The sequence below is a fragment of the Tenrec ecaudatus genome, chromosome 4, assembly GCF_050624435.1.
Source record: "Tenrec ecaudatus isolate mTenEca1 chromosome 4, mTenEca1.hap1, whole genome shotgun sequence".
Classification (NCBI taxonomy): domain Eukaryota; kingdom Metazoa; phylum Chordata; class Mammalia; order Afrosoricida; family Tenrecidae; genus Tenrec; species Tenrec ecaudatus.
The window spans coordinates 169443476-169456002 of NC_134533.1; the positions used below are offsets into that span (position 1 = coordinate 169443476).

The 12527-nt window shown below is 46.0% G+C and overlaps 1 protein-coding gene across 1 annotated transcript in view; it reads left to right on the forward strand.

The window, feature by feature from the left end:
• Positions 1-642: 642 nt before the first annotated feature.
• The window catches only part of PRKCI (protein kinase C iota), a 79590-nt gene continuing 67705 nt past the window's right edge, over positions 643-12527 (forward strand). Inside the window, exon 1 of the mRNA XM_075547019.1 lies at positions 643-977. Within this exon, the coding sequence (XP_075403134.1) occupies positions 853-977 (125 nt within the window). The 5' untranslated portion in view covers positions 643-852. The remainder of the gene's footprint in view (positions 978-12527) is intronic.

Sequence of the window (12527 nt, forward strand, 5' to 3'; positions counted from 1 at the left end):
ACACCCCTCCCCCACTCCACCCCACATTCCACACTCCAGGAGCCTCCAGTCCCAGAATCCTATTGGAACTCCAAATCCCAGAATCCTGCACCCGACTCTACCCGGAATCCCAAGCGGCCGTCCGAAGACCACATTGGGAAAGTGGGATGAGATACCACAGCGTGTTATCTCCTACATTCCCTTGTCGAGAAAGGTGGTATTTCTTTACAGAACTACAGTCACCCAAAGGTCCGCATCTGAATCACTTCTCCCAGGAAGGGCCCCTCCCAGCGTGCTTGGTGCGGCGATCGGCGCCTCCCTCTCCCCCCCGCCCAGGAGTGGTTCGGCCCAGCAGCGAGGTCCCGGAGCGGGCGCGGCGGTTGCGCCCGCCCCACCCCGGAATGTGGGCCTTTTGCGCGAGCCAGGTGGGCGGGGCCGAGCTGGGAGGTTCGCCGTAGACGCTGCGGCGGGCGCCGGGGGTGGGCGGGGCCGAACTGGGAGGTTCGCCGTAGACGCTGCGGCGGGCGCCGGGGGTGGGCGGGGCCAGCTGGGAGGTTCGCCGTAGACGCTGCGGCGGGCGCCGGGGGTGGGCGGGGCCGAGCTGGGAGGTTCGCCGTAGACGCTGCGGCGGGCGCCGGGGGTGGGCGGGGCCAGCTGGGAGGTTCGTCGTGGAGGCTGCGGCGGGCGCGGGGAGTGGGCGGAGCCTGTCGGTTCCGGCTGCCGAGGCGAGGCGACCCTGGGGTCTGCGCCGCGAGCCGGGCGAGCGGGCTGGCGAGCGAGCGGCCGCGGCTCTCTCGAGGCTCGGGCCGCCACTCCTGTGGCGCCCGTCGGGTCCCCGCCCCCACGGCCCCCGGCGTTGAGGCTGAGAGGGAGATGCCGACCCAGAGGGACAGCAGCACCATGTCCCACCCGGTCGGAGGCGGCGGCGGCGGCGGCGGTAGCGGCGGCGGCAGCGGAGACCATTCTCATCAGGTCCGGGTGAAAGCCTACTACCGCGGGTGAGTGGCAGGGGTGAGGGGGTGAGGGCGCGAGGCGCGGGGAAAGGCCGGCTGGATCTGGCCTGGAGGGAGGGGAGCGTGAGGGGTTGAAAGTGTCGCGGGCGGCTGGGGCTGAAAGCACGGCTCGGGGACCCTGGGCGGGTGGGCGCCGAGCTGGAGGCACCCCCAGGTGTGGCGGTGCCTGGGCAGGCTGGGATCTGAGGGAGGAGCTGCGGGAGAGAGTATGGGTGCTTTGGGTGGGTGCGGAGAGACACCCGCGAGAGATCCGGGAGGCTTTGTCAAGTCTGGGTGTGTTCTGGTGGAGAGTTGAGGATTCCGTGTTAAAATCCCAGACTCCCACCAGGAAGCCTGGTTCTTGTAAAGCCAGGTTTATCACCACGAAGTGTATGTGACCTGTGGTCAGGCTGCCAATATCTCAGACACAGGCGTCCTTATTGAAGTGTGAAGTCGAGGCGTTTGCAGGCATGTGTGCAATAGGCGCATGGGTCTTGCCAAGATTCGTTTGCAGAGGTGTTGATCGGAATTTCGTGAACCCTTCCGTTGTGAATTCCGGGACCATCCTATAGGGTGAGCTATTGCAAGGTGAGAGGACCACGAGCGTAGGCACAGGTGTTAGAATTCTGTGGCCTTTACTCACACGATTACCCATAGGATAACTAACACCTGTGGTTACCAGAAACACCCCGCCGCTAAGACCGTTGTATGAAGTCATATTCGGCCATCGCTGCCCCAAAGTGTGTCCCTCGCCCCCTTTGAATTCAGCTGTGAGTTTTGAAAGTTCTTTGCGGTGACTATACTTGGGAGCATGAAACAGCTGAATTGTAAACGTGAGCATAAGGAATTGAGACCGAGAAGGGTTAACAGAAAAACCAGCTGCTTGTCCAGGCAGAACTAAATTGCTTCACAGACTCAAGCACTTAAAAAAAAAAAAGAACAAAACAAAAAACCCCTCAAGTGCAACAAGGTTGAAACTGCCATGCATGCTTTTACATTCCTGAGAGGATCAGTGAAGATAGAAGAATCTCAAGTTGCTTCTAGTGTTTTAATTTCAAAGACAAAAATAAGCCCCTAAATGTTTTATTGATTTGCTGTGAGGACTTGTTTGTTTGCTGCCATGAAGCCGCTGGCCTCTCTGTATTAGCTTGACTCAATTTTTTTAAAATCAATTTTTAAAAAAACGAGATTAAACACACAGATGCACATTGTACAGAAGTATAACTATTAAAACAGAAAAGCAACCCCCCCACTTTCCCAGCCTCCAGAGGTAACTACTGTTGATAGTTTAAAAGTTTTGTGTTTTGTGACTTGTTAACTTTAGAGAGTATTAGAAATTGCTTCCCCTGAAAGATGAGCAAATAGGCACACTGGATTTTCTGCTTCCTTTCCTCCCAGTGCCTCTCAATTTCTGGTTGTTAAATTAGTGTGTTAGTTCTTCTGGTTACATTTATGACTGTAACTAATATAAATTCTTGCCTTACTATATCCATAGATAGTCTCGAACGGCTTCAGCTATGAAAGATGAAAATGGTGCTTTTTCTACTGTATTAGTTGGACAAACATAAATAGGCCTAGATAGTAAATCAGCGCGATGGCAAGAAGTCAAAGTATGCTGTACTCGGGGAACAGAGGTATCTTATGTTGTCTAGCTTATGGCTCTGGTTATTAGAAGATGACCTCTTTGCGTCAGTGCTTTAACTTGTGAGACAGGGAGACAGTGATACAGACCGAAAGGGACACAGAACCGGATTCTACCTGATTGTAGGTAGCAGAGGGACCATTCTCCTAGATAGTCAAGACATTGTCCTTGCCTTTGAAAAATGTATGAGGTTTGCTAAGCAAGCACAAGAATTAACCCTTGGCCTTTTAGTGCTTTTTATTCAAGGATATCTCTATACTAGCACTTTTATTTCAAGCAGGTTACATTAAAAGATGAAAAACAACCAGCATTCTCTAAATTTTATCAATTTCTGTCCTGTGAAATTAGATCTGTTAAAATTATATGTTTATTAACTATATATAGTCTAAGCTGATGGCTGTGGTATTACATAGTCAGCTGCTCATTACTCCAGATGAAATGAAAATGAGTCACCAACAAGGAGAGTAATAAACAGGTTGGCTAACTAGAACACCTTCTACATCAGTGGTTCTCAACCTGTGGGTTGCGACCCCTTTGGGGGTCGAACTACCCTTTCACAGAGGTTGCCCGATTCATAACAGTAGCAAAGTTACAGTGATGAAGTAGCAATGAAAATAATTTTATGGTTGGGGTGTTACCACAGCATGAGGAACTGTATGAAAGGGTGGAGGCATTAGGAAGGTTGAGAACCACTGTTCTACATGAATTAAAAATAGAAAATCCTTCCTTTATACCAAGAAATGTGAGGACAATCTGCATTTGGGAAAGTTTTATTTTCCCTAAGATTTTTTGAATGGCCTTCCCCTTACACCCTCCAACAATATTTTTCCTAAACCAGCCCAAACCAGACTCCCTGCCATGAAGTCAGTTCTGATTCAGAGAGCCCTGAGAGCAAAGGTTAGAACTCAGAGTATAACTCATTCCAGGAGTAAAAAACCGCCTCTTTCTCCCACGAGCAGTGATGGCCTTGAACTGCTGACCTTGGGCAGACCAACATGCACCCACTCCGGCACGAGAGCTCCTTACATCTTCCCAGGCCTGGTTAAATACTGAATTGGCCAGAAAAATGATTCAATAAATTACCCCCTCCTTTAAACAAACGTTTCTACTGCTAGATTTGATTTTCATGAACATATGCCAGCTTCCCAGATAGGACAAAAGTTTCACTTGATTTTTTACTTCTTTCTAGTTTTAAGCAGTAGAGTCTTAATAGCCAAGAGAATGGAATGTTCTTGGAAGTCACCTAAGATTGTCTTTCTCGTAGTATGCACGGCTCTCTCCTCCTGGGGGCTCTTTTCCGTGAGTTGCCTTCTTCAGACCTTACCTGGTGCTGTTTGGAGGAAGAGGTTTTGTTCCCGGGGGTGGGGTGGGGTGGGGGGGTAGATTCATGTTGTACATACTTATCCTTAAGTGGACGTTAGCTTGATGCTATGGGGTAGAAATGTCTGGACTGCTAATCTCTTTACCTTCTAAATATAAGTGACACTTTGCAAAATGCTAGGGAAAACACATTCAAAGGCACTGCTTAGCACAGGCCAGAGGAGACAACCTCCCATGACGGTCCAGAAAAAAGGTATTGTTAATTCCTTCTATGTTTGGAATGCATAGCTGGTTCTGTGAAGATGTGTGCAAGATTCTTCTTACCACAAACAAGTCTTGACAAAACTTGTTTATAGAGTATTGCAAAATTATTGCAGTGATAGACATTAGTGATGGCGCTAGGGAAATAAAAATATCCTGAGTTGACAATTGGGAAAGAGCGGTTGATTGGCTGGCCCTGCAGCTCCTGGAATGGCACTATCCCTGGGGCAGCTCCCCCACAACTTACAGCACAGTGACCTGCTGCAAAACAAACGAGCAAAACACCGAGCCCAAGCCTCACAGAAAAGTGAGTTAGGAAATTTGGAATACATTGCATGTTAGCAGTGGAGAGTGAATCCATGGAGTTAGAGTGGAGAGGCCAAGACAAACCACGGGCGACCTGAGGGTCTGAGCAAGCAGCAAGGGAGTCTGCTCTGTGGAGGAATATTCTTCCTAGAGGTTGATAGCTACTGGTAGTTTTGGGATAAAACACCCCCCTCCCTTTTTAAGGTAAAACTTGAGTGTTGTTTTGTTTTTAAATATGATTGAAATGAGCCTAATTAAACCATGAATGTTAATCCTTATTGCCCTGAGAGTTGGACGAGAGTCCAGTTCTTACCCTAAGTGGTGCTGAGGATTTTAGATATTCCCAAAGTCTTTCGTCCTAGTTTGTCAGCTGCCATGAGACAGGCGCATAGTGCTGGGGACGAGGTGGACACCGAGCATGGAGAAGTGGATACACATAGAAGGCTCTGCTCCTGAGGAGCTGAGAGGCATGTGAGGGAAGATATATGCCTGTCTGGCTCATGGGGAGCTCGTAGAGTAGAGTGGGGCTGCTCCGGAGGACTGCCAGTCACTCAGCACCACCGATTGGTTAGGTGTTTCTGAGGAGAGCTTTAACCCGTGGCCATCAGGGCTCCTTGACGGAAAGATGTGGGCAGTTACCAAGTAAAGACTTAAAACTGATGTGTGTGTGTGTGTGTGTCATGCGTGCGCACAAAAGGTGGCTGCATGAACGCTATAGGGGCTGGCGGTATACTGGTTAAGTGCTCAGCTGCGAACTAAAAGGCTTCCCCGCCATTTGAACCCACCAACAGCTCCCCGAAGAGGAAAGCTCTGGTGGTCCGCTCTGTAAAGCATGCAGATGAGGAAACCTTGTGGGACAATTTTGTTCTGTCAGAGTTATTATGAATCCCAATGGGCTTGAGGGCACACAGCCACCACAATACCAGGAATGGACATCAGGGAAGGAATCCATGAGATGAAGGAAGCCTTCCTAAAGTGGAATGTCTGAGGTATTGAAAGGATAAATAGGGAATTTGCCTGGTAGATGCTCTTGTTGGATGAAGGATAGTTCTAAGCATCGAGCGAAGGTATATTGTGTTTGGGGAACTAAGATGGGTTTAAGAAAGCAACCGAAGCCATTGCCATGGAGTTGATTGCAACTCATGGTGACCCCACCTGTTACAGAGAAGTGCTATTCCGTGCGCTTTACTTAGATGCAGTCAGCAGGGTGCCAGGTCGCCAGGTCTTGCTACCACGAAATGGGGTTGAACTGCCAGCCTTTAAGTTAGCAGCTGATTTGCATCACTCAGGAGCCTGTTGGTCCTGCATTCCCTCCTTATTAGTTCATGGTAGGAGTCCTGGTGGTATGGTGTAATGGTTATGGTTTGCCTGCGAACTGCAAGGTCCTTAGTTCAAAACCACCAGACACTGCACGGGATAAAGTTGGGGCTTACTGCTCCTGTGAAGAAAGTCTTGCAAACTCAGGGACAGTTCTGCCCTGTCCTATAGGGTTGCTGTGAGTCGACATCAACTTGACGGTAATAAGTGAATATTCATCTCCGTAGCTTGAATTACATTAAGTTATGGGAATGAATTATAGAAAGTATGAATGAGTACTGATGAAAAGTGAGGCTACAAAGGTTGATTTAAAGAATATCATACTACAGCACATCATACTGAAGGGTTCAATTTTTTTCCCCATTGGTGAAAATTGTTTTTGTTAAATAATATTTGTATTGACATCTTACTCTTTTTAATATATCCCGTTCCTTCCCATACAGTTCTATTTAGTCTCGTGGATGGGGCTATATATTCATCAGTGCTATCAACTGCCCTCTCCCCTCCTTCCTCTCTATCTCCCCTGACTTCCCTTACCCTTCTGAATCCTTATTCCTGTCATGGGGGAGTCCTCTATCTTGACCACCATGTTCTGAGCAATCTTAAATGTATGTACAAATGTAGGCACACAAATCTAACATGACCAATGAGGTATATCATGTACGACCAAAGCGGCAAGGGGAGGAAATCTTAAAGGACTAGAGGATAATGATGCTCATCTTCCTGACATGAAGACAAAGCAGGTGCAGAAGCAAATGTGAAGAAAGCTGATGGTGCCCAGATATCAAAAGATACAGCATTTGGGGTCTTAAGGCTTGAGGATAAACAAGTGGCCATCTAGCGGAGAAGCATGAGGGCCCACATGGAAGAAACACACCAGCCTGTGTGATCACAACGTGTCGATGGGATCAGGTATCAGGCATCAAAGAACAAAATATATCGTAAATGAGGAGGAGTTCGGAGTAGGAACCAAAGTCCATCTGTGGGCAACTGGACATCCTCTTGCAGAAGGGTCACGGGGAGGAGACGAGCCATTCAGGGTGCAGTGTAGCCATGATGAAACATACAACTTTCCTCTAGTTCCTTAATGCTTTCTCCTCCCGCCCTCATGATTCCAATTCTACCTTACAAATCTGGCTAGACCAGAGGATGCACACTGGTGCAGATAGGAACTGGAAACACAGGCAATCCAGGACAAATGAACCCTTCAGGACCAGTGGTGAGAGTGGTGATGCTGGGACAGTGGAGGGAAGGTGGGATAGAAAGGGGGAACCGATCACAGGATCTACATATAACCCCCTCCCCAGGGAATGGACAACAGAAAAGTGGGTGAAGGGAGATGTCGGACAGTGTAAGACATGAACAAACAATAATATATAAATTATCCAGGGTTTGTGAGGAAGGGGGTGTAGGGACGGAGGGGAAAAAGCGAGGAGCTGATACCAGGGCCTCAAGTAGAAAGCAAATGTTTTGAGAATGATGATGGCAAAAAATGTACAAATGTGCTTGACACAATGGATGTATGTATGGATTGTGATAAGAGTTGTATGAGCCCCCAATAAAATGATTTAAAACAAAAACTAGAGGATAGTTGTGTGATTCATCAGTGCCACACCACACCCTGGATTTATTCTTCGTTCTGTGAGGCCTTTCTAAGAGGGACTGTCTCATTGGTGAAAATTTTAAGTACGACAGATACGTGGTCAACTTTGCATTTTATTTTTGCAGTTTTATGACTATTTGATAATCAGCCATTCATTTACAACCACATTGTGTAGGTTTTCAAAAGCCATGGCAGGCAGGTACGTAATCAGTATACGCAGCATGTTTTGAGGGAATCTCCACCCCCACCACGTTTTCTGGACAACCATGCATGGACACGTTTGGTATGGGACATTGTTGATTGCTTTGGCCCAGACAGCTTTGTTGAGTGTGGTGCCCATTCGTACATCTGGTGTTTCCATGTCTTTCATGGCAAATTTCTGATTCTTCTTGAGTGTTCTCGGGCACAATCCTTGAAACCCAAAGTGTGGATGCTCTGTGACTGTTGGTGGTTTACTCTCTGGCCACAACATCCAGAAGGGCAGAACTACCCTTCTTTGCGGGAACTATAGAGCCCGTAGAAGGAATTCGACTTTGTGTTTTAGCAAGATCCCTGTTGGAATATGGAGGAGGCCTTTGATGTCTAGTGAGGGATGCAAAAGAGCCAAAGGAGGCTGAGATCCCAGGGGAGATCTTCCGTGGTAGAATCCATATGAATTTGAGATTGATTGTCTGTTGTAGAAAGAGAGATGGTAGTGCTGCAGGTTGACCGAGGAGAATGTGGAAGGGAGAGAGTTGTGGGAGAAGAATTCACACTACCTGGAGCGAGGAAGTGAAATTTGAGTTTAAAGTACTTTCTGAGGTAGCCAGGCAGAGAGGTCTAGAATTCACGGAGCATGCAGTCAGGCGTCTTGCCTGCTGTGTGCCCAAGCCTGTGCATGACAACTAACCCATGCAGGAATGTGCCTGAGGATGATGGTAGAAACACATCATCAGATCACACCAGTCAGTAAAACAGTATTTCTGTAGAACCATAGAGATCTCTATTAACAAGAATATCAGAACATGAAGCCACTTCTTGATACAAACATCATCTAAGTCTGTACAATCGTGAAGGCGGTGTTTCCTTTTCCTTATCTTTAGATTTCTACGCTCTTCTGTTGACAGCATGTGGAAATGACAGTTTTGAATTGTGCTCCTGTTAACTGTTCTTTGAGCTTGGGGAGCTGTCAGTGGTCTGAAGGGCAAAATCAGAGCTTCAGGGCAGATGAGGAAGGTTCCCCAGTGACATTCTCCTAAGACAACCCTTGCTACTCTCAAATAATGAGGAACTGTGCTGTCATGCTGGAAAAGAATTCCTGACTTTCTTCTTTTTTACAATGTAATTTTCAATTTTCTTCAGAATTCATAATGAGACCCCTTGATCATCATTTGTCCTTTGAGAACCCTGTGGGGATTCCCCAAAAGAATTATCGTATAGCATAACCTTTTTAGCTTACGTCTCTACCTTGAATTGGCTTGGCCCAGCCAATCCTCTCAGAAGCCATGGCTTTGAGTCCCACTGCCCTCAAGCTGCTTCCAGCTCACAGTGACGTGACCCCACAGCACAGAGTAGAACTGCCCCTTTGAAACCAGCCATCAGTCTTCAGGAAAAACTTTAAATTCTGTATTTTAGAATATAGGAACATAATAGAATTTACAGCAGTTTGTTTTTTGAAGCCCAATAGCAAAGTTGAAAAGTTCAACTAAAACTGTATCTAAATTTAACATTTTGGGGATCTTTGTGGTGAAGCAGATTGAATTCTGTTGGAGACTCGCGGTAAGCTAATTTATGCTAACACTGAAATTACAACGGGGGTGGGGGTGGGAGGGAATCCTGTATACCATATATACTCAAGTATAAGCTGAGTTTCCAGCACTTTTTTAAATGCTGTTTTTGTGGTAAAATTAGGTGCCTCTGCTGATAGTCGGGTCGGCTTATACTCGAGTATATATGGTACTTTGTTTTATAACTTCAGAATGTAATATCTGTTTTCGTAGTTCATTTTTAGCTCTGGTGTTTTTCCAATTACTTAAGAAGTGTTTGTACAAACCTCCCTTACATACTTTAGTTCCTGGAACTTAAGGAGTGGTAGTTGATAAAGCAGAAATTGCTCATTAAATCTCTTGAGGGTTTATGTACCTAAACTTTTTCAGGATTGCGCGGACCTTATGAGGTACATGTATTATTATGAGGTGCCCTGGAGCCAGTTCTGAGAGTCCTGGTGACCCCACACGTGCGGCAGAATGACACACCGCCCAGTCCTGCACCAAGCTCACAGTGTTACACTGGATCCCATTGTTGTAGCCACTGTGTCTGTCGGTCTCCTAGAAGAGCTTCCCCTTTCTCACTGACCTTTTACTCTATCAAGAATTCTGTCATCCTCCAGGGACTAGTCCCTCCTGATCACACAGAAGGCAAAAATCTCAGCACCCTCCCTTGTGAGGAGCCAGTTTGGCTGTCCTTCTTCCAAAGCAGATTTGTTCTGGCAGCCCACGGTCTATTCAGTGTTGTTTGATGATAGTGTAATTCAAAGACAGCAGATTGACCAGCTCCCACATGCATCCGAAGTGATTGGAAATAGCATGACTCAGATCAGGTGCACATTACTCAACATGTCTTTGCTCTTCAACATTTTAAAGAGGCCTTTGTGGCACCTTTGCCCAAAGTGATAAGTGTGCAGTTTGTATGTTCTAGAAATATGTTTTGGTTTATGATATCTGAAAAATCTCTATTGTTTGCACATGTTTTCATTAATGTGTTTAGTAGTTCAACCCAAAGTGGACCTTAATATAGAATTCATATTATGATGATGTCTAGTATAATATTAATTTTCCCCCTTGCGTTAGAAAAACAGGCTGTCTTGTCACGCTGTAGGACCCATTCTTTCTCTTCTGATTTAATTCCAAATACATTCTCCCAAGCGGTATGTCCTTGTACTAGGAATCTTGCGAGTTATTTTGAAAGAAAGATTAAGGCAACAAGTTTCTTTTTTTAAAATCGTTTTATTAGGGGTTCATAAACTCATCACAATCCATACATCCATCAATTGTGTAAAGCACATTTGTACATTTATTGACTTCATCATTCTTAAAACATTTGCTCTCCACATAAGTCCCTGGCACCAGCTCCTCATTTTTTCCCAACAAGTTTATTTTTAATGTCATTAGATGAAGGACCTATTTTTACTTTCTTTAATATTAAAATATTTCAACTTTTAAAAAATCATACACTCACATGGTAGAAAAATTAATAGAAACCTATACCATTCAAAAGACATCCCTGGCTAGCACAGTGTTTCAGTGCTCAGCGACGAGCTGAGAGGTTGGCAGTTAGAGCCCATCAAGAAGTGCCATGGAAGCCACGTCTCTGGGAGTGATCTGCTTCCAAAAGGCCACAGCCTGGAACCGTTGTGGTAGAGATCTACTCTGCACAAAGGGGGTTGCCCTGAGTCAGAATTAACTTCATAGAACCAACAACGCATCATTCAGAAGAGTCTAAGCAAAACGTCTATCCTCCTTCCACCTCTATCCTCTACAGTTCTGTTTTGGAAGAAGTAGAACCAGAAAGTTCCTTAGAGGCAAGGACTTTGTCTCACATACTTTGGACATGTTCCCAGAAGAGAGCAGCCCTTGGAGAAGGACCCCATGCTTGGTAAAGTAGAGGGGCAGCTGGACAAAGGGGGGCACGGCAAGGTGCATTGGTACCGTGGCTGCAAGCACGGGCTCAGACGTACGGACAGTTGTGAGGATGGCACAGGTAGGACCAGGCAGGGTTTCATTCTGTTGTACACAGGGTGACTTGCTATGAGTTGGAACCAACTCGGAGTCACTTAACAACAACAAAAAGAAAAGCTGAATCATACGGCCTTTGTGGTGATGGCGTTGTGGTTATGCATTGGGCTGCAATCCACAAGGTCAGCAGTTTGAAACCACCTACAGTTCCGAGGGAGAAAGGCCTAGGAGAAAAAGGGGCTTTCTACTTCTTTGACAAAAGAGTTCATGTTCCCTAAACTCAGGTGAACAACTGTTCTACCCTGCTATATCGGGGTCGCTGTGAGTCAGCACTGACACCATGGCAACCAGTTTGGTGGTTTTGTTTTGTTATGTTTTGTGGTACCTTTACTGGCTGCTTCTCCCAATTCACAAATTTTATTTTTATTTTTCCTTTTTAAAAACTTATTGTGAATTAGGTGAAGATTTAAAGAGCAGACCATAGTTTTACATTCAACAGTTCATATGTGTTGTTTTAGCTCCTGCATTAGTCTTCTCAGTGAACCAGCTCCCTGCATTTCCTGCCTGCATGCTGCCTCTTTCCCTCCTTCTGGGAACTTTGGCCTTGGTTAAATGCTGCCCCTTTGATCTTAAATGGTTGATTATTCTAATAAGGGGTAGTTTATTTCCAGACGCAAAGGGTGACTACAGACCATAATTGTGGGCCCACCAATTTCTCCTTTATGGTTTTGGGTTTGCTTCCATCTTTTTCTCTCACTTTGTCCAAGTCCTCCTAATGTGGTCCTTTTCAGAGCACTTGGGAATGCTAAGGCACCATTCATTCTTCTAACCTCAGGCTTGTGAAGACTATAGTTTGCCCGGGTCAGGGGAACACTGGGCTAATTGTTTCTGTAGGTCTTTTGATTTTCGTTGCAGTCTTTCCTCCATACAGGAGAGACAGTTTTTTGCACCTCAGCTGGTGGCTCTCGGGCGTTTAGGACTCTAGTCAGTACTTACCAAAGTAGGATGTAGGGCCAATTCTTTGTGAACCGTGGGCAAGTTGACCCTGCAGTCTCCTAAAGTCCTGATGATCTTGATCCCCCAGTTCCGATGACTCATTCCCTCAGGGTATTTGGTTATGTCTAAGAAGATTCCATGACTTTGTCCCTTGTATGCTCCACCACCTCGTGGGTGAATTTGGAGCAATAGAGTTAACCACTTAATTTTTGTTTGTTTGTTTGTATCTCTTGATCCATATAAAAGACCAGGAACTTAGCATTTCAGCATTATCTTCTCTCCTGACTGTGTTTAATTCTTGAGGTTACAATTGTATAACCTTACATAATACACTTAAACCTTTCCCCTTTTATTGTTAAATTATTAACTTAAGGCATAATATTGACTCTCAACTAGGA